The following is a 19,037-nucleotide window of genomic DNA, read 5'->3' on the forward strand; positions in this document are numbered from 1 at the left end:
CAGCCATTTTTCCTCCATTGAATTTTTTTTTGTTTAAGTTATAGAAATGCCTTTAATGTTTACATTTGTTTTTGAGAATCCTTAGTTGCTTCATACATTTTTGGACTTTAATGATAAACCCATTGATTCTTGATGTTTTTTGTTGTTGAAGAATATACCTTATAAATGCCTCCTTGAGCTTAGTTCAACTGTCGTACCCCATCAGAACCCAACATAAGCTTTTTTTTCTTACTTCAATGTTTGTAAACAAGTTAAATGTAAACAAACACTGTACATCCCCAAAACATGGTTAAAAAAAAAAGATATTTCCTCAATGATCAGTCATTGCATTCATAGCATCGATCCCTCCGCTTTTTTACCAAAACAAATGCCCGGTGGCCGCTTACTTATTGTTTTAACTGTGGATTTCTAGCGTTAAAGCATTCTTTAAAATTATCTTATGTGAAATGAACATAAAAATAAACTACAAATATATTTCAACCTTTTCCTTAAAGTATCATAATTTAGAGAGTACTAATGCTACTGTCCCCACTACAACAAAGAAATACTTAAATACAGGTATTTTGTCCTTGAAACATTTGATTGAAATAGAATTCCATTCGTTCCTATGGAGGACTGCTCCTTCTGAGGAGTGCCAATATGGCGGCCAATGGCTTCAAAGCCACTCATTTGGCCAATACATAGCATAATAAATCAAGGGTGTATATACATCATTGGTTAGTACCCAATTCCCCAGCAGGAACGCCTGTCTGCCTGCAGCCACCACACCCATAGCCGAGTTCAGTCTCTCCCCCTTCCTGCTCCCCGAAGAGTGCTCTCTTACAGTAATCTCCCACCATGGACGTCAAAGGAATGGACTGAGATAAAGGAACATGGTGGACACTCCCTCTTAACCCATGTTTAAACCTTCAGCAGCATCATGAGCCTAACCTCTGCCTGACCTATGACCTTCTTTGCTGTAGACAATTGAGGGCAGCAATGAACATTACAGACTAAAATATTAGTTATCATTGTGTATCTTGATTGCCACAAACCTGTGTGCTATATGAGGCTATAGTTTGTAGAACAAAACAATTATTATCTCTCTTTACCAACAGAGAATACACACAAGGACAACTGGGGAACTAATCCCATTACTACTCCCATAACATTGAACTTGTATCAATAGGATGTGAACTGTACATGGTTTTGATGGTGTTGCCTAAACATTGTGACAAAAAAGGTCAGAAACAAGTTGCAGCAACCAGAGAGCCATCCAGCCACTGTGTATAGGTGGCAGAGGATGGTTCATGGTTGTGACTAGCTCTGTTTTCTGAGTCTTTCCCTGGCCTGAAGAAGAGAAGCCAGTATATAGAACCCGCAGAACACTGTAGAACATTGCAGACCCATCCAGCCGGGTACTGTGAGACGAGCGGAGATGAGACCCTGTCTTAACATACACAAAGCCTGCAGTGCATGCACAGCAAGAGTCAGTAGGCGTGCAGTGCCAGGGCCCGTAGTAGTTTTCCATAGTCAGGCCGGTTGGTACCTGGACCTCAGGTTTGCGTGGATGGATGTGGACCTCCGGTTGGTTGGACTGGCCCGGTGAGGGGCTCATGGGTGGGAGGGGGAAGCTCCAAAACTCGCTCTCCTGGGAACCCTTAAGGTTAAACATCAGCCCGCTTCGGGCGTAGGCTAACCGCCGCTTGTGATTGGGCCGCTTGCGGGAGCGCACCCTGACCTATGGTGGCCAGGAAAGGTCAAGAGGCACTGGTGAGTTGAGGGACTGAGAGACCCCTCACTGTCCAAGGTTCAGTAGGAACAAAATGGGAAAATACATTTTGAAACAGGTGGTCGCATGTAGAATTTTCTTAAAAGTTAGAAAGTGGCAGAAGATTTACAATGTAAGTTTACTTTTAATCCGACTATTTCAAGACATGGCATATGAGGGTGCAGTGGGTTGGATTTTAAAAAAAATTGAGAACAAACAATATGGGTATGGATACTGCGGGAACATGTAGGTTTGGGCAAGTATGAAATCATTAATGTTTGTAATCTTTATTCGTCTTTATGTCAAAAGTTGGAAAGTCCCAGTCATCATCATGTCTAGTTTAGTGGTTCCATTTCTGTGAAATGTTAAGTCGTCTTAAACTAAATCTTATACCCCCCAAACAAAGAATGCTGAATTAGATTTGTTCTGTTATAAAATGTTTTCCCGCTTCGTGCCTACTGACCAGCTGAAGAGTGGGATCCATCCATGTGTGTGTCAGCAGCAGCAGGGGGTTAGGAAATACAGTAACAACATGCCATATAGCATCTTAGCTACAGTTGAAGTTGGAAGTTTACATACATTAAAAGTAATTTTTCAACCACTCCACAGATTTCTTGTTAAAACTATAGTTTTGGCAAGTCGGTTAGGACATCTACTTTGTGCATGACAAGTCGTTTTTCCAACAATTGTTTACAAAAGATTATTTCCCTCACAATTCCAGTGGGTCAGAAGTTTACACGAGTCCTATATCGACATAACCTGAAAAGCCACTCGGCAAGGAAGATGCCACTGCTCCAAAACCGCCATAAAAAGCCAGACTACGGTTTGCACATGGGGACAAAGATCATACTTTTTGGAGAAATATCCTCTGGTCTGATGAAACAAAAATAGAACAGTTTGGCCATAATGACCATCGTTAAGTTTGGAGGTAAAAGGGGAGGCTTGCAAGCCAAAGAACACCATCCCAACCGTGAAGCACGGGGGTGGCAACATTATGTTGTGGGGTGCTTTGCTGCAGGAGGGACTGGTGCACTTCACAAAGTAGATGACATCATTAGGAAGGAAATGTATTTGGATATATTGAAGCAACATCTCAAGACATCAGTCAGGAAGTTAAAGCTTGGTCGCAAATGGGTCTTCCAAATGGATAATGACCCCAAGCATACTTCCAAAGTTGTGGCAAAATGGCTTATGGATAACAAAGTCAAGGTATTGGAGTGGCCATCACAAATCCCTGACCTCAATCCTATAGAAAATGTGTGGGCAGAACTGAAAAAGCGTGTGCGAGCAAGGAGGCATACAAACCTGACTCAGTTACACCAGCTCTGTCAGGATGAATGGGCCAAAATTCACCCATCTTATTGTGGGAAGATTGTGGAAGGCTACCCAAAACGTTTGACCCAAGTTAAACAATTTAAAGGCAATGCTACCAAATACTAATTGAGTGTATGTAAATGTCTGACCCACTGGGAATGTGATGAAAGAAATAAAAGCTGAAAGAAATAATTCTCTCTACTATTATTCTGATATTTCATTCTTAAAATAAAGTGGTGATCCCAACTGACCCAAGACAGGGAATCTTTTCCAGGATTAATGTCAGGAATTGTGAAAAACGTAGTTTAAATGTATTTGGCTAAGGTGTATGTAAACTTCCGACATCAACTGTACCTGTGTGTGTGATAAGTAATGAGGCAATAGAATAACATTAATGACAGTCACATACAGTATGAGACCAGTACCTCAGTGGCAGAGGGAGAGCTCTGATACGTAATGGTGTAGAGTGTAATAGTAATAATTACATTACGAGAGAAGAATACCTCAGTAGTACATATCTAACGTGCATGAAGGAACAATAGTAGAGTAGTAGTACCTCAGTAATGGAGGAAGAGCTGTCTGAGCCTGACCCTGAGGAGCTGAGTTTGGACACGTTGTCCAGCGAGATAGACTTCCCTCGGTTCCTGAGGTAAGAGATAGAAATATGTCAACTGTAAACTCTGTTAGAATTCAAGACATTGCTATAAGATATTGATGAAAGATAAATCAGAGAATGGGGAAAGAAACAACTTGATGTATATCTACCTAGTGATCCAAGATCATATTGAGGGGACATTGAAGGGTCTTAACAGGTATGGTTGAGAGAAACACTAAGACATGACCTAACCAGTGATTTAGAGGTAAGAAAATAGGTGGGTAAATGATATTCGCAGTGAGTAACGCTCCCTATACTTTCAATGCCTTTTTCAGTACTCTCCACTTCACCACTGGACATAACATTGTGATAACATCACATAATAATATGTCATACAGCAGCAACCCCTCCATGCGTTTATTCCTGGGCCGCTGGATCTCAGGGCTGGAGTCTTCTGGATGTCTTCCCTCCCTCCTGCTCTTCCACCTCTTTGCATGCTCCTTTATATCTTCCAAGTGGGAGTAGCGCTCCAGGGTGCCTGTGTAAGGGGACAGGCTGGTGAGCGCCCTCTCTCTCTCCCTGTTAAAAAATATGATATGGATTGGATTTACAGTACCAGTCAAAAGTTGACACCTACTCATTCAAGGGTTTTTCTTTATTTTTGCTATTTTCTACATTGTAGAATAATAATGAAGACATCAAAACTATGGAATAACACATATGGAATCATGTAGTAACTAAAAAAATGGTTAAACAAATCAAAATATATTTTAGATTCTTCAAAGTAGCCACCCTTTGCTTTGACAGCTTTGAACACTCTTGGCATTCTCTCAACCATGAGGTAGGTCACCTGGAATGCATTTAAATTAACAGGTGTGCCTTGTTAAGTTAATTTGTGGAATTCATTTCCTTCTTAATGGGTTTGAGCCAATCAGTTGTGTTGTGACAAGGTAGGGATGGTGTACAGAAGATAGCCCTATTTGGTAGAAGACCAAGTCCATATTATGGCAAGAACAGCTCAAATATGCAAAGAGAAACGACAGTCCATCATTACTTTAAGACATCAAGTGCAGTCGCAAAAACCATCAAGCTCTATGATGAAACTTTCTCTCATGAGGACCGCCACAGGAAAGGAAGACCCAGAGTTACCTCGGCTGCAGAGGATAAATCCATTAGAGTTACCAGCCTCAGATTGCAGCCATATAAATGCTTCACAGAGTTCAAGTAACAGACACATCTCAACATCAACTATCCAGAGGAGACTGCGTGAATCAGGCCTTCATGGTCGATTGCTGCAAATAAACCACTACCACAGGACACCAATAAGAAGAAGAGACCTGCTTGGGCCAAGAAAAAAGAGCAATGAACATTAGACCAGTGGAAATCTGTCCTTTGGTCTGATGAGTCCAAATTTGAGATTTTTGTTCCAACTGCCATGTCATTGTGCGACGCAGAGTAGGTGAACGGATAATCTAAGAATGTGTGGTTCCCACCGTGAAGCATGGAGGAGGTGTGATGGTGTGGGAGTGCCTAGCTGGTGACACTGTCTGATTTATATAGAATTCAAGACACACTTAACTAGCATGGTTACCACAGCATTCTGCAGCCATATGCCATCCCATCTGGTTTGCACTTAGTGGGACTATCATTTGTTTTTCAACAGGACAATGACCCAACACACCTCCAGGCTGTGTAAGGGCTATTTGACCAAGAAGGAGAGTGATGGGGTGCTTCATTAGATGGCCTCCACAATCACCCAACCTTAACCCAATTGAGATGGTTTGGGATGGGTTGGACCGCAGAGTGAAGGAAAAGCATCCAACAAGTGCTCAGCATATGTGGGAACTCCTTCAAGACTGTTGGCAAAGCATTCCAGGTGAAGCTGGTTGAGAGAATGCCAAGAGTGTGCAAAGATTTCACCAATACAAAAAGGTGGCTACTTTGAAGAACCTCAAATATAAAATATATTTTGATTTGTTAAAAATGTTGGTTACTACATGATTCCATATGTGTTATTTCACAGTTTTGATGTCTTCACTATTATTCTACAAAGTAGAACATAGTAAAGTAAAGAAAAACCCTTAAATTAGTAGGTGTCCAAATGTTTGAATGGTACTGTATATGGTGCTTTTCCACCTAAAAAACACTTTACACTGAATAATAACAGATGTATATAATATTTTTCAGCAGGTGCTAAAAACACTTAATTTGCATTGAGGTGGGTGGGAGACTGGGCACACTTCATCCACTACCAATAGTTGATGAATAAGTTCAAAGTTCTATATCCACCTGGGGGATGCCACTGTCACCTAATCTGCCACTGCACACATCAGCTATCACAGTGGATAGGTCAGAGGTGAAGGATGGGGTGAGCGGTAGAGAGGTGAGGGATGGGAGAGAATCGTACCTGCAAGCCTTGGGGTCCAGGGGAAGGGAGAGAGGTCTGTTGAGAGGAGGTGGAGAGCCTCTACCCTCTCTCTTCTCCGATTCTGTGTTCCTTTGGGTAGCCTCCTGTCTGTTAACCTCTGGGCCTGGTTGGAGGCTCCTATTGGGGCTTGGTTCCAAACTGTGCTGCCTCCTCAGGTCCTTCCTCTCCAGGCTTCTCTGGTGCTTGGGCTGAAGCTTGGGCTGGGGCTGGGGCATGGACTGGGTCTTGGAAGGGAGCTGGGGAGGCATGGGCTTCTCTACCTCAGCCTTTGAGCTAGAAGTAGGGTCAGATTTGTGCTGGTCAGAAAAACTCAGTTCAAAGTTCTATAACTTTATTGTACATTTTTAGGATATAAAAAGATGAGTCTTAGTACCTGTTTAGATCTGGTTTGTTCCTGAACAGTGTCTGCATCTTCTTGATGCTGTTCCTCTTTCTCAGGTAGTCTTTCCTCTTCTGAGAGCCTCGCCACGCTGCCTGGATCACTGTGGCCGCACGGCATCTGGTGTCCGCCCGGAACGCACGCCAACATCGCTATAGGAGAAGATGAGATCAACTTTATTATCCCGAGGGGAAATTTGGCTAGGACACAGTAGCACAGCTGTAAAAATACATGAATCTTACCCTACCACACAGGGGCTTTTTATACAGTGCTCCCTGAAAAATATATTACAAGGGCTGGGATAGGTCTTGTACACATTGTTGTGATTTTAAGCAATAGTTACCAGTGGGATCATGGTTTCTGCAATATAGGTACAAACCTGTATTCTGATGGCGGCGTCTTTCTTGTAGAGGAAGTGGCTCCTGCTGAGACAGGCCCTGAACCAGCGCTGGAGGATGACGATGTGACGCATCACTTCCTTGTTCAGGGTGTCCTGGAGATGCTGCTTCTCCCTCTCCTTCAGGAACACCTGGGAGAAAAAGGACATTTAGATGGGACTACATGTTTAATATGAAGTCAAATTATGCTTTTAGTTGTTTAAGCAAAAATGACTAAATCCCTTTTCAGCTTTTCTATGGAGGCTATAATGGCTATAATGTAAAGTGTTACCTTGGTTTTCCCAATCTGGTACGTGCTCTGTCCTAGGCCCATCTCCTGCAGCAGGTTAGCTATGTCCTCTGGTGCTGTGGTGGCTTCTTTAGGCAGCAACAGTTTGAACTGCTCTAGGAACTCTGTGAAGGTGAACTTGGCGTTGTAGCCAGACTTCTGGATGCGTACCGTCTCCAACATGCCTGTGTACCTCAGCTGCTGTTGCACCAGAGCATTATCAAACATCATCTCCTTCTACAAGGAACACAAAGAGTTGCATCACTGAATGCATTAAAAAGAGAAATTCTGTCATTAATACTGACTTAAGCATCTGCTAAATCAGGGGTTTTCAAACCGTTCCTTGGGGACCCCAGACGTTCCATGTATTTGAACTATTCCAGAGCAAGCTAACCTGATTCAACTTGTCAAGTAATAATCAAGCCATTGACTCGGTGAATCAGGTGTGCTAGTTTAGGGATACAAAATTGTGATATGTCTGTCTGGGGGTCCCGGAGGAAATTTGAAAACCACTGTGCTAAATTGCCAAAATGCAAATAAATATAAGGGTTGGGGTCAATTCAGGAAGTACACAAAAATTAAAATTCAAATTCTCTTCAATGCATTTCAATTAGAAAAATTCTGAATTGAAATTTGGTTTACTTTCTTAATTTAAATGGAATTGACCCCAACCCTGGTAACTACTGTATCGTCCTAGGTATTCCCTTACGGAAAAACAACATGAATTTCACGTGATCACATTTTGAAAAACATTTTTTCACATGTGAAATTTCAGGTGAAATTATGTGACCTTTTCTTTAAGGGATAGACATAGACCATCTTTATACAGTACATGTAATCCTACCTTCTCAGCATTGGAACGGATACAGCGGATGAAGAAAGGCTCTGCTTTCCCCACAGTCTCCAGCAGCTTATTGAGAGACACCTACAGAATAACATTACAATATATCACATCAGTTAGCTGAGGTAATGCTGTTTACAGCCCCCATTAGTGATCTTTAATGGAGTTTCAATGAAATACACACAATGCTAAGACAAGCTCATTTTTCTGGTCAGCTCTCAGTGGGAGGAGGCTGGTGTGTGTGCCTGCATGTGTGTGTTGGGAAAGCAGACCTGGAACTGAGCGCTGATGCTGGGTGGTTTCTTCCTCTGATGTGGGTGGAGCAGAGAGCGGGAGGCTCGGTCATGGAGCGTCAGGCCTACGATGTGCTTCAGGGACCGAGAGTTCATCAGATTCTGTAGGACGTACCACATCAATCATCATCACACATTGTTACACAACTACAATGACACAGTAACGTAATGTGATTATACATAGGGCCAGGAGACTGTCCTGTCTATGTGAACTGTAAAGACAGTACAGAAGTAACATAAACCAATAAAAAGACCCAAGAAATCACTTCTTTGATAATGGCAACTACTAGTACATTACCGTAGGAATGAGCTGCTTGTGCTTGCTGGCCTTGCTCTTCCTATGGGGAGAAAAGACAGAGACAGAGGTGGTGACCTGGATTTTACAGGCAAGATGGATGACAATTATTATGTATTCATGGCTTGACAATGATAAAGTTGGCTAGAGCAGGCTAGCTTTCAGCATAGTTTGTTGTTGATAATGTGCAGTATGTAACATCCCATCAACAACCTGGCTCCTGCTTTTCCCTCCAGCCCACTTACTTCTTTTTCTCATAGTTGGCAAAGATGTCCTCAAACACCTCCAGAGGATTGTCATCGGACCGATCGAACGAGAAGTCCAGTAGGGAGCTGTGGCTGGAGAAAAATGTTAGTTGAATCAGATGACGCAATCTCTATTGCACTCCACACTGTCTTTTCCCACCTGGACAAAAGGAACACCTACGTGAGATTGCAGTTCACGTTCAACACCATAGTGTCCTCCAAACTCATCACTAAGCTGCTAAGAACCCAGGGACTAAACACATCCCTCTGAAAACGGATCCTGACGGGCCACCTCAGGTGGTAAGGGTAGGCAACAACACATCTGTCACGCTGACCCTCAACACGGGGGCTCCCTCAGGTGTGCGTGCTCAGTTCCCTCCTGTACTCCCACGACTGTGGCCACACACGACTCCAACACCATCATTAAGTTTGCAGACGACACGAGTGGTAGGCTTGATCACTGACAACGATGAGACAGCCTATAGGAAGTAGGTCAGAGACCTGGCAGTGAGGTGCCAGGACAACATCCTCTCCCTCAACGTGGGAAGGACCAAGGAGCTCGTCGTGGATTACAAGAAACAAAGGGCTGAACATCCCCCACTCACATCGATGGAGCAGTTCGAGAGCTTCAAGTTCCTCGGTGTCCACATCAATCAGAACCTATCATGGTCCAAACACACCAGCACAGTCGTGAAGGAGCCTGAAAAGATTTGGCATGAGCTGGCATGAGCCATTGAAAGCATCTTGACTTGCTGCATCACTGCTTTCTATGGCAAGTGCTCATCATACGACCGCAAGACACTACAGAGGGTAGCATGTACAACCCAGTACATCACTGGGGCCAACTCCCTGCCATCCAGGACCTCTATATATCAGGCGGTGTCAGAGGAAGGCCCAAAAAATTGTCAAAGACTCCAGCCACTGAAGTCATAGACTGTTCTCTCTGCTACCACATGGCAAGCGGTGCAAGAATGCCAAGTCTGGAACCAAAAGGCTCCTGAACTGTTTCTACCCCCAAGCCATAAGACTGTTAAACCGGTAATCAAATGGCTACTCTGACTGTTTACATTTTTATTATTTTTATTATTTTACCTTTATTTTACTAGGCAAGTCAGTTAAGAACCAATTCTTATTTTCAATGACGGCCTAGGAACAGTGGGTTAACTGCCTGTTCAGGGGCAGAACGACAGATTTGTACCTTGTCAGCTCGGGGATATGAACTTGCAACCTTTCGGTTACTAGTCCAACGCTCTAGCCACTAGGTTACCCTGCCGCCCCATATTGACCCCCTTAATTATTTATTTCTACACTGTAAAGTCCACACCTGTTGTATTTGGCACATCTGACCAACAAACTTTGATTTGATGCATTTGGCTGGAACAAAAACCTGCCCCTACATCAGCCCTCTGTGGTTATGATAGCACACCCCTGTACTAAGGCCTTCTGTCTCTTCTCCTTCGATGAAGGTGAAACATGCTCAACTATAACGTTGCAACTGTAACGAGTGGCAGCATAGTCTCTCTCTCCTCTTACCTGGACAGTCTCTGCAGAGCCGAGCTCGGTCTTCTCTTCAGTTCTCCTATAGACTGACGGGAGGTGCGTTTCACCAGACCTGTAGAGTAAACAGGCCTTGCCATGTTAGTCATCTTATCATCATCATCGCCACCAAAGTGTAGCAAGTCATATCTCAAGAGACTCATAACCTGACCAGAAAAAAAAAACGAAAAACTCTTGACCAATTACAGTTATATGCTAATAAAAAGTGCACCGTTTTCTCTTGCCTGGTCAGTTCATGTAAACGTGAAATCCCCTCTCTCCTAGACCTGTCCAATCAGGGTATCTAAAGTGAAGCCTACCTGGGACTGCCCGGCGGCTTCCGGCCTCGTTGAAGGCCGCTATGATGCGTATGGTGGCCCGGAGGATGCCCCATCGGAACACTGCCACCGGGTCTGACCCAATCAGCTGACGCATGAATGCCCGCTCGCTGCTACGTAGCAACGCCACGATGTCCGGACGCATGTGATCCGTGTTCTTCTTCCGGAAATCCTGATCGTGATAAGGAGAAGAGGGGAAGAGGAGAGGTAGAGAGATGGAATGAGAGGATATGACGAGGGTTAGGGGTTGAGAAGGGAGAGCGAGACACAGGGAGGTAGAGAGGAAGAGGAGACGGATGGAGGAAGGAGGAGAGGAAGGAGATGGAGGGACACAATGAGAGGAGGAAGACAGGATAAAGAAAGGGTTGGAAGCAGGACAGTTAGCTGTGTGATGTCCTTTCGACTGACAGTGTAGACTAATAGGTTGCTCCCCTTGCCCTTTCTCTACCTTGATCTGGTATTTGACCTTCCCAGCGAAGTGTTGGATGACGAAGGCTGGTAACATCACTGTGGTGGGGAGGAAGTACGGGTTGTCTTGATGCTGCTGCTTGAACTTGTTCAGCAGAGTGTTATCCGTGGCCTGAGGGAGACTAAGGTCACAAAGACTGGGTTTGGTAAAAGCAATAGAGGAAGCCAACCAGTAAGCTTCTTTTCATCTGTCCACTTCCTCTAAATCAGTGGTGATAAAGGTACAAGACAAGAAGTAACTACAGACTACTGAGATACAGCCCTTGCAGACAGGGCCAGGAGATTTTCCTGACCATGTGACCTGACTAGAAACACTCTGGGCCCTAGTTTTAGGTTCAAACTCTAGGCCCTCCCAGACTTACTTGCTCTCCTCATCCAGTAGGTGGAAAAGCCCAGTGGGTTTCTGGCTGATCAGATGGATACAGCCCAGGTTGTCCGTGTAGTCTATGGTACTCCAGCTGATCCCCTCTGCCTGGTACTCCTTCTGGAATAGATAGATGGACAGATGGATGCGTGAATAAATGGGTGGATGAATGAATAAATTACTATTGATTCCCAATTAGAGATGATTTAACTTCACATGTAGGTAACCTTTTATGGGGTGAAGGGTTTATAATGCATTCAGTAGTGCAACTGACTCCTTATCCCCCTTTCATTGCCCTTATAGAGCTCACCTGCTCCAGCTTGAAGATGTGCTGGTTGAAGTAATACTGTAGTTTCTCGTTGGCGTAGTTGATGCAGAACTGTTCAAAGCTATTCGTCTGGAAATCCTCAAAACCAAATATATCCAGGATACCTATGGACAAACACTATGGACAAAATAATCTGAATATATATCCCTTTTTCCTGCTTAATTAAATGGGCCCTTCCCAACAATGCAGAGAAAGAAAATTGAGAAATTTGAAAAGTTAAATGTGTAATAATAAAAGTAATAAAAGTAAAGCTGCATTGAAAGGTTGTCAAACAAATGCAGGGGCATCACTTTTTACTGGAAGTGAAAGTTACAGATGGCTTTAACACTGCAGTGAAAGGGTTAGGTTAGGGTTAGTACAGTGACAAGCTGTCTCTGGGTTAGGGTTAGTACAGTGACAAGCTGTCTCTGGGTTAGGGTTAGTACAGTGACAAGCTGTCTCCGGGTTAGGGTTAGTACAGTGACAGGCTGTCTCTGGGTTAGTACAGTGACAAGCTGTCTCTGGGTTAGGGTTAGTACAGTGACAAGCTGTCTCTGGGTTAGGGTTAGTACAGTGACAAGCTGTCTCTGGGTTAGGGTTAGTACAGTGACAAGCTGTCCCTGGGTTAGGGTTAGTACAGTGACAAGCGGTGTCTGGGTTAGGGTTAGTACAGTGACAAGCTGTCTCTGGGTTATGGTTAGTACAGTGACAAGCTGTCTCTGGGTTAGGGTTAGTACAGTGACAAGCGGTCTCTGGGTTAGGGTTAGTACAGTGACAAGCGGTCTCTGGGTTAGGGTTAGTACAGTGACAAGCTGTCTCTGGGTTAGGGTTAGTACAGTGACAAGCGGTCTCTGGGTTAGGGTTAGTACAGTGACAAGCTGTCTCTGGGTTAGGGTTAGTACAGTGACAAGCTGCCTCTGGGTTAGGGTTAGTACAGTGAATGGTTGTCTTACAGAGACGGCCTCCTCCATGTCTCGTCTGTTGAGCAGAGCGTGGTTGATGTGCAGGACAATCCAGTCAAACAGAGAGCTGTACAGAGACTTGGCCATGGAGTCCCGTGCTGTCACAGCCTAGGAAGGACAATAAGACAATAATTGTCACAGCCTGGGTAGGACAACGACAAGACAACAGTAGTCACAGCCTGGGTAGGACAACGACAAGACAACAGTAGTCACAGCCTGAGTAGGACAACGACAAGACAACAGTAGTCACAGCCTGGGTAGGACAACGACAACAACAGAGTCAAGCCTGGGTACACAAGACAACAGTAGTCACAGCCTGGGTAGGACAACGACAAGACAACAGCAGTCACAGCCTGGGTAGGAAAACGACAAGACAACAGTAGTCACAGCCTGGGTAGGACGACGACAAGACAACAGTAGTCACTGCCTGGGTAGCAAAACAACAAGACAACAGTAGTCATAGCCTGGGTAGGACAATAACAAGAAAACAGTAGTCACAGCCTGGGTAGGACAACAACAAGACAACAGTAGTCACAGCCTGGGTAGGAAAAGAACAAGACAACAGTAGTCACAGCCTGGGTAGGACAATAAGAAGACAACAGTAGTCACAGCCTGGGTAGGACAACGACAAGACAACAGTAGTCACAGCCTGGGTAGGACAACGACAAGACAACAGTAGTCACAGCCTGGGTAGGACAACGACAAGACAACAGCAGTCACAGCCTGGGTAGGACAACAACAAGACAACAGCAGTCACAGCCTGGGTAGGACAACGACAAGACAACAGCAGTCACAGCCTGGGTAGGACAACGACAAGACAACAATAGTCACAGCCTGGGTAGGACAACGACAAGACAACAGCAGTCACAGCCTGGGTAGGACAACGACAAGACAACAGCAGTCACAGCCTGGGTAGGACAACGACAAGACAAGACAACAATAGTCACAGCCTGGGTAGGACAACGACAAGACAACAGTAGTCACAGCCTGGGTAGGACAATGAAATGACAACAATTGTTATGGCCTATAGGATAACAGCAAGAAACACCACAAAAAAGGGCTGCAAAGCTAACAAAAGCCATATTAGTCCACACGTGACATGACAATGAAAATATCCAGGTCCTGGCTATAACTACATTCTGGATTTTTCCCTCATGTCATGTGAGGAAGAAAAAGGAAAATAAATGTAACTGGTATTAGAACTCCTACTTCTTTGAGAGTGTAGTGTAACACTAATTTGTCATTGGCTGTTGTTTGTTTCCTCTTGGTCAAAGCCTCCACCAGCAACTCCTGTTTGACCTATGAGAACAGAGCAGATTGTCAGTTAACGCTGTGTACAGGTCTTCCTCTAAGCAGGTGAGGCTAAAGATATTGATTGATTGAATGACTACACAATAAATATATTGACTGATTGATTGATTCCTTTACCTTGAGCAGGTCAGACAGGGTTGAGAGGACATCTGCTGGCCCCGCTTCCAGCGCCTGGCAGTCTTCTGATTGGGTGTACGTCACGTTGCCCAGATACAGAATGGCAGAGAGCATGGAAAATATCCTACACAGAAATGCACGATTATTATACAATACACCAGGATTACTGATCATATCCTGCACAAGAAAACATAGGGCACAATACACCTGGATAACAGTTTCACACACCATGAGCACCTCTCACTGGCTAGTAGTATGAGTTATGACATCATCCTTATTTCAAGGATACAATACATATACACACGCATTATCGTTTACAAGCTACCATATAATTACATTGAATTGAGAAACAGCCACAGTAGGCCACTAGGTGAGCAACTAAGTTCTACTGTTCCACCTGCCACACCCCAAGGCCATGATCAGATGACTGCTGCTGAAATGTTCCCTGCATTATTCTCCTGCTAGGACTGACAAGCTCTAACCTGCTGCGGAAATGGGAGAGAGCGGTGGAAATCTTGGAGAGCTGCAGTGTTACATACAGACTGTTTTAGTTCCATCAAGGTGTGACTGTGGCAGAAACTCTTTATGAAAAAGCTAATATCAGGGATCATGACAGATGACAAGAGTATGGTACAGGGGATGTAAAGAGGAGAGGATAAGGTATCTGAGATGTCTCTATAAACTATAGTTTGTCTCCCTCTGTCCCCTTCACTCTTTCTCTCTTCGTCGCACACACTCTGTCTCGCTCGCCTGAAGAGTTAATCCTAGAAGTATCCATACGTACTGTTTCTTAGTGGAGGGCAGGAATCCAACCATCTCCATTGCCTGATGAAGCCTCTCGAACTCATGTCTGAGATCCTCAGCGTCTTCTAAATGAAAGTACTCCTGAGCAGAGTGACAGAGTATTTTAATTAAAACAAAAAATGTTAAATCTCAATACACTTAGACAGAAAAAAAGAGAAAATAGAGAGACAATTGACAGAAAGTAAAGAGAAAATATGAAGACATGCTTTTCGCATCTGTATTGCTGGAGTTCAGGCTTATGGACTTTAATGGGTTACAGAGTTAATGTTTACAGTTAATTCATGGAGCTGCATCTAAAGATATTTTATTTTACAGTTATTTACATATGTAAGAGAACTTGTATTAAAATCCATGTGATGGAGAGAACTATGTACATATTTCTGTTGTATTGGATTACGCTATTGACGCATTTACCAGAATGCCTTGCATCAGAAATTAAGAAAAACAAGAATGCGCCAGTTATGTACAAGTGATTATCCCGGCTTTCGCTAGAAACTATCTTTTATTGTTTTGTAGAATCTAAAGTGATAAAATGTCATGTGAACAAGTATTGCTACTAAAATGTAAAAACAAGCCTACATCTTACAACCAAAGTCCCGAGTCATTACTTTGATAGTTATTCTATACACAGACAGGTATTTCCCTGATGAGATAGACGTGCACTAACACATCATAATATAACAGTCAGAGCCACAAGATAGGGCAGTTTAGACTAGAGATTAACTCTGTTTGACACTAACATGCTGACCACACCGCTGGCATCGCGTGCGAGAGTGTTGCAAAATAAATGTACACATACACGTTATTCAATCATTGCACCCATACTGCTCACGCGCCTCATCGAGCTCCTGCATGGCCAGGCGCTAAAATAGAAGGTTATATATGTTATATTTGTGACACACAATGCGCTGCAAGTCTGGCGTCTCCCATCTCCTCATTTGTGTGTAGGAGCATATGCCCACAGTGAGTGATTGAAAGATTAACTGACATCCGCACTCCAGTCGGTTGTAGTAATGCACAGTAAAGTTGGTTGCCAACCACCATATTAAAGTCCAAAGAAGTAAAAAAAGAAGCCGGTGGAAGGAGGAGAGATGACGAGAAAGGAATTCGGTTTACCGTTTTATCTGTGGATTAATTGTAGGAGTAGAGAACCTTGTGCATTTCATTTAAAATAACAACCCAATGTTAATATCACAGGACAAATTAGCTAGCAACAGCAAGCTAGCTAGCTACATTGCCATGAATGTTTAACGCTTTTCGACCTGTCCCCAAATTAATATGGTTCAGAGTTTGTTTTGATATTTCAACCTGCGTGTCCTGATGGTGTCTGGTATGGGGGTACAAAATCAACATGTGAACGTGTGCATTCGGTTTGGTCAGCTTGTAATGTTCGTCCCAAATGTCACCATATTACCTAGATAGTGCATTACTTTTGATCAGGGCCAATGGCACTCTATTCCATACATAGTTTGCACTACTTTTGACAAGCATCCTATGGGCCCTGTTCAAAGGTTGTGCACTACATAGGGAATAGGGTGCCATTTGGGACACATTTTAATAACAAATACAGCAATACGGTAGAGCTCTCCAGACCAGGCTTTCTATGAAAAGTTATAAAGTTATAACATGCTCCACATCTTTTCTTATCTTAAGTAATAAACATAGATTTCTGCATATTTCTCAGATGTACTGCACTGTATCAATATTGCTGAGATGGATTTATAGCACAATGAATATCATATACACACATCTGAGAATAAAGATCACTATGGGAACTATGGGACGTTCGGGAACACCCTGCACTCTCAGTTGATTACAGCCCCAGGATGTGTGTAATAGGGTTTAATATTTTCCCTGTATTTTACACAAAATGTTCCCTCCCGAGAATAAATCACTTTTCTCCCGGGTAACCTGGGATTTCCTGCCAAAACTGGAAGTGATGGCTTTGATCGGCATGAAAATTCAGGCCTGACGCTACCGGAGCCAGATGAACCCTACATTAAAAATAAATTTTATGAGACCAAGCCCAAATGATTGTGCCGTTATGCAATACATATAGGCTACCGCACATTACGCACAACAGAAAAAGGTCCATAGATGTATGCTCTCTTGGGTAAATAAATGAAACACGCTCCAGTAATCATTTTGAGTGTGTACTGTATTACTGTGCTGTGATGCTGGTGCAGGACATGCGGTCTGCAAAGTTACAATTATAGGCTAGGGAATTTGATTTAAAAAAATGTTGAAATCTAATAGGGCTATTTTTATAATTAGTAGGCAGACGCATTTAGCCTACCTTTCATAATATATTTCCCCTAATGTTGTGCAACGTGTTTGAGAGCGAAGTCTTGCATCTTGCTCATTTCAATATCTGTGGTGCTGCTACTGGCAACGTATATCCCCTGAGTCTACCTTTAACTTAAATAAGATTAGTTGTTCTTATCTTCATCACTGTAATGACATGCTTGAATAATATAGGACTAGAATAAGATGCAGAAGGCTTTCACTTCTCTTCACAAAGATTGATTGGTTATGGGTCTGACATTAATAATAACTGCTATAGCCTATTGCTGTCACACATTCTCTTCTTTCAAACTCCCAACGAGTTTGAAAGAATGTATTTAACATTCAGCAAACAAGAGCAAGCTTGCATCCCTGCTCAAAAAAATGTCCAACAAGCTATTCTAGTTATTCGAGGTCAGAGGAGAGCAGGTGTGTATTGTGCAAGAGAACATGATGACAAAGGCTATAAGTTAGAAGCTTATGCATATTAACCCATCATTCATTAGGTAAATACACTGGGTGTATGAAACATTAGGAAGCCTTGCTCTTTCCATGACATGGACTGACCAGATGAATCAAGGTGAAAGCTATTGATTTCACTTGTTAAATCCACTTCAAATCAGTGTAGATGAAGGGGAGGAGACATGTTAGAAACCTCTAAGATCGTACCCTTTTTTCAAATTTCGCCTAAAATGACATTCCCAAATCTAACTGCCTGTAGCTCAGGACCTGAAGCAAGGATATGCATATTATTGATACCATTTTCAAATGGAAACACGTTGAAGTTTGTGGAAATGTGAAATGAATGTAGGAGAATAATACATTAGATTTGGTAAAAGATAATACAAACAAAAAAAATATGCGTTTAAATATATATTTTTTTATCATCTTTAAAATGCAAGAGAAAAGCCATACTTTCAGGTAGGAGTCTAGGTTTAATTTAGATTTTGGCCACCAGATGGCAGCAGTGTGTGTGTGCAAAGTTTCAGACTGATCCAGTGAAGAATTACATTACTGCACAATATCAAGTCTGCCAGGCGTTTGCCCAAATGTGCCGAATTGGTCAATTGATACATTTTCAAGTACATAAATATAGAGAACACAAAAATGCTATGGTAATAAAAAATATAAGTTAACACATTCCCAGGAATGTCATACATGATGGATCATTAGCTTATACACTAACTTTCACACATCTCGATGGCCGGGCAGGGTGGGTGTGGAGCCAGAGACAGCAGTGGGATCAAACTGTAGACCCCAGTTCCTACATTTGAACAAACATTTATTTTAAAACTATGCTACATTTTATCAATGGGACCCTCAGGATGACAAATCAGAGCAAGATTACTGAATGTAAGTACATTATTTACCTTCAGAGGTGAATGTATCAAACCAGTTGCCGTGATAAAAGTTGTTGTTGTGCACTCTCAAACAATAGCATGATATTTTTCACTGTAATAGCTACTGTTAATTGGACACTGCAGAAAACTTAAATTCTTTCTGCCCATATAAGACATGTCTATGTCCCAGAAAGTTGGCTGTTGTATACAACGCCATTCTAGTCACTTTGGTGCACTTTAGCAACAACCGTCCCCATTTAGGGACACCCATCCAGTAGAGGTTAAAGAATGTTTTTTAAACCTTGAGACATGGATTGTGTATGTGTGCCATTCAGAGAGTGAATGGGCAAGACAAATTATTTAAGTGCCTTTAAATAGGTTATGGTAGTGGTTGCCAGGTA

The 19,037-nt window shown here is 43.0% G+C and overlaps 1 protein-coding gene across 9 annotated transcripts in view; it reads right to left on the minus strand.

Annotated features, from left to right (window-relative positions):
- LOC135558908 (unconventional myosin-IXb-like) overlaps positions 1-19,037 on the minus strand; it is a 76,259-nt gene that overhangs the window by 22,579 nt on the left and 34,643 nt on the right. For 8 of the 9 annotated variants that reach the window (XM_064993125.1, XM_064993121.1, XM_064993124.1 and 5 more), the window contains exons 6-25: positions 14,994-15,094; positions 14,210-14,333; positions 13,991-14,080; positions 12,773-12,889; positions 11,823-11,957; positions 11,511-11,632; positions 11,129-11,270; positions 10,663-10,852; positions 10,340-10,418; positions 8,807-8,899; positions 8,565-8,604; positions 8,246-8,368; positions 7,977-8,057; positions 7,136-7,369; positions 6,846-6,995; positions 6,461-6,618; positions 6,067-6,360; positions 4,056-4,238; positions 3,621-3,708; positions 1,529-1,720 (exon numbers count right to left, since the gene is read on the minus strand). In XM_064993125.1, coding sequence (XP_064849197.1) covers positions 1,529-1,720; positions 3,621-3,708; positions 4,056-4,238; positions 6,067-6,360; positions 6,461-6,618; positions 6,846-6,995; positions 7,136-7,369; positions 7,977-8,057; positions 8,246-8,368; positions 8,565-8,604; positions 8,807-8,899; positions 10,340-10,418; positions 10,663-10,852; positions 11,129-11,270; positions 11,511-11,632; positions 11,823-11,957; positions 12,773-12,889; positions 13,991-14,080; positions 14,210-14,333; positions 14,994-15,094 — 2,736 coding nt within the window. The remainder of the gene's footprint in view (positions 1-1,528; positions 1,721-3,620; positions 3,709-4,055; positions 4,239-6,066; positions 6,361-6,460; positions 6,619-6,845; positions 6,996-7,135; positions 7,370-7,976; positions 8,058-8,245; positions 8,369-8,564; positions 8,605-8,806; positions 8,900-10,339; positions 10,419-10,662; positions 10,853-11,128; positions 11,271-11,510; positions 11,633-11,822; positions 11,958-12,772; positions 12,890-13,990; positions 14,081-14,209; positions 14,334-14,993; positions 15,095-19,037) is intronic. The other variant, XM_064993127.1, reaches the window with a different exon arrangement.

The sequence above is a fragment of the Oncorhynchus masou genome, chromosome 17 (genome assembly GCF_036934945.1).
Source record: "Oncorhynchus masou masou isolate Uvic2021 chromosome 17, UVic_Omas_1.1, whole genome shotgun sequence".
In the NCBI taxonomy this organism is placed as follows: Eukaryota; Metazoa; Chordata; class Actinopteri; order Salmoniformes; family Salmonidae; genus Oncorhynchus; species Oncorhynchus masou.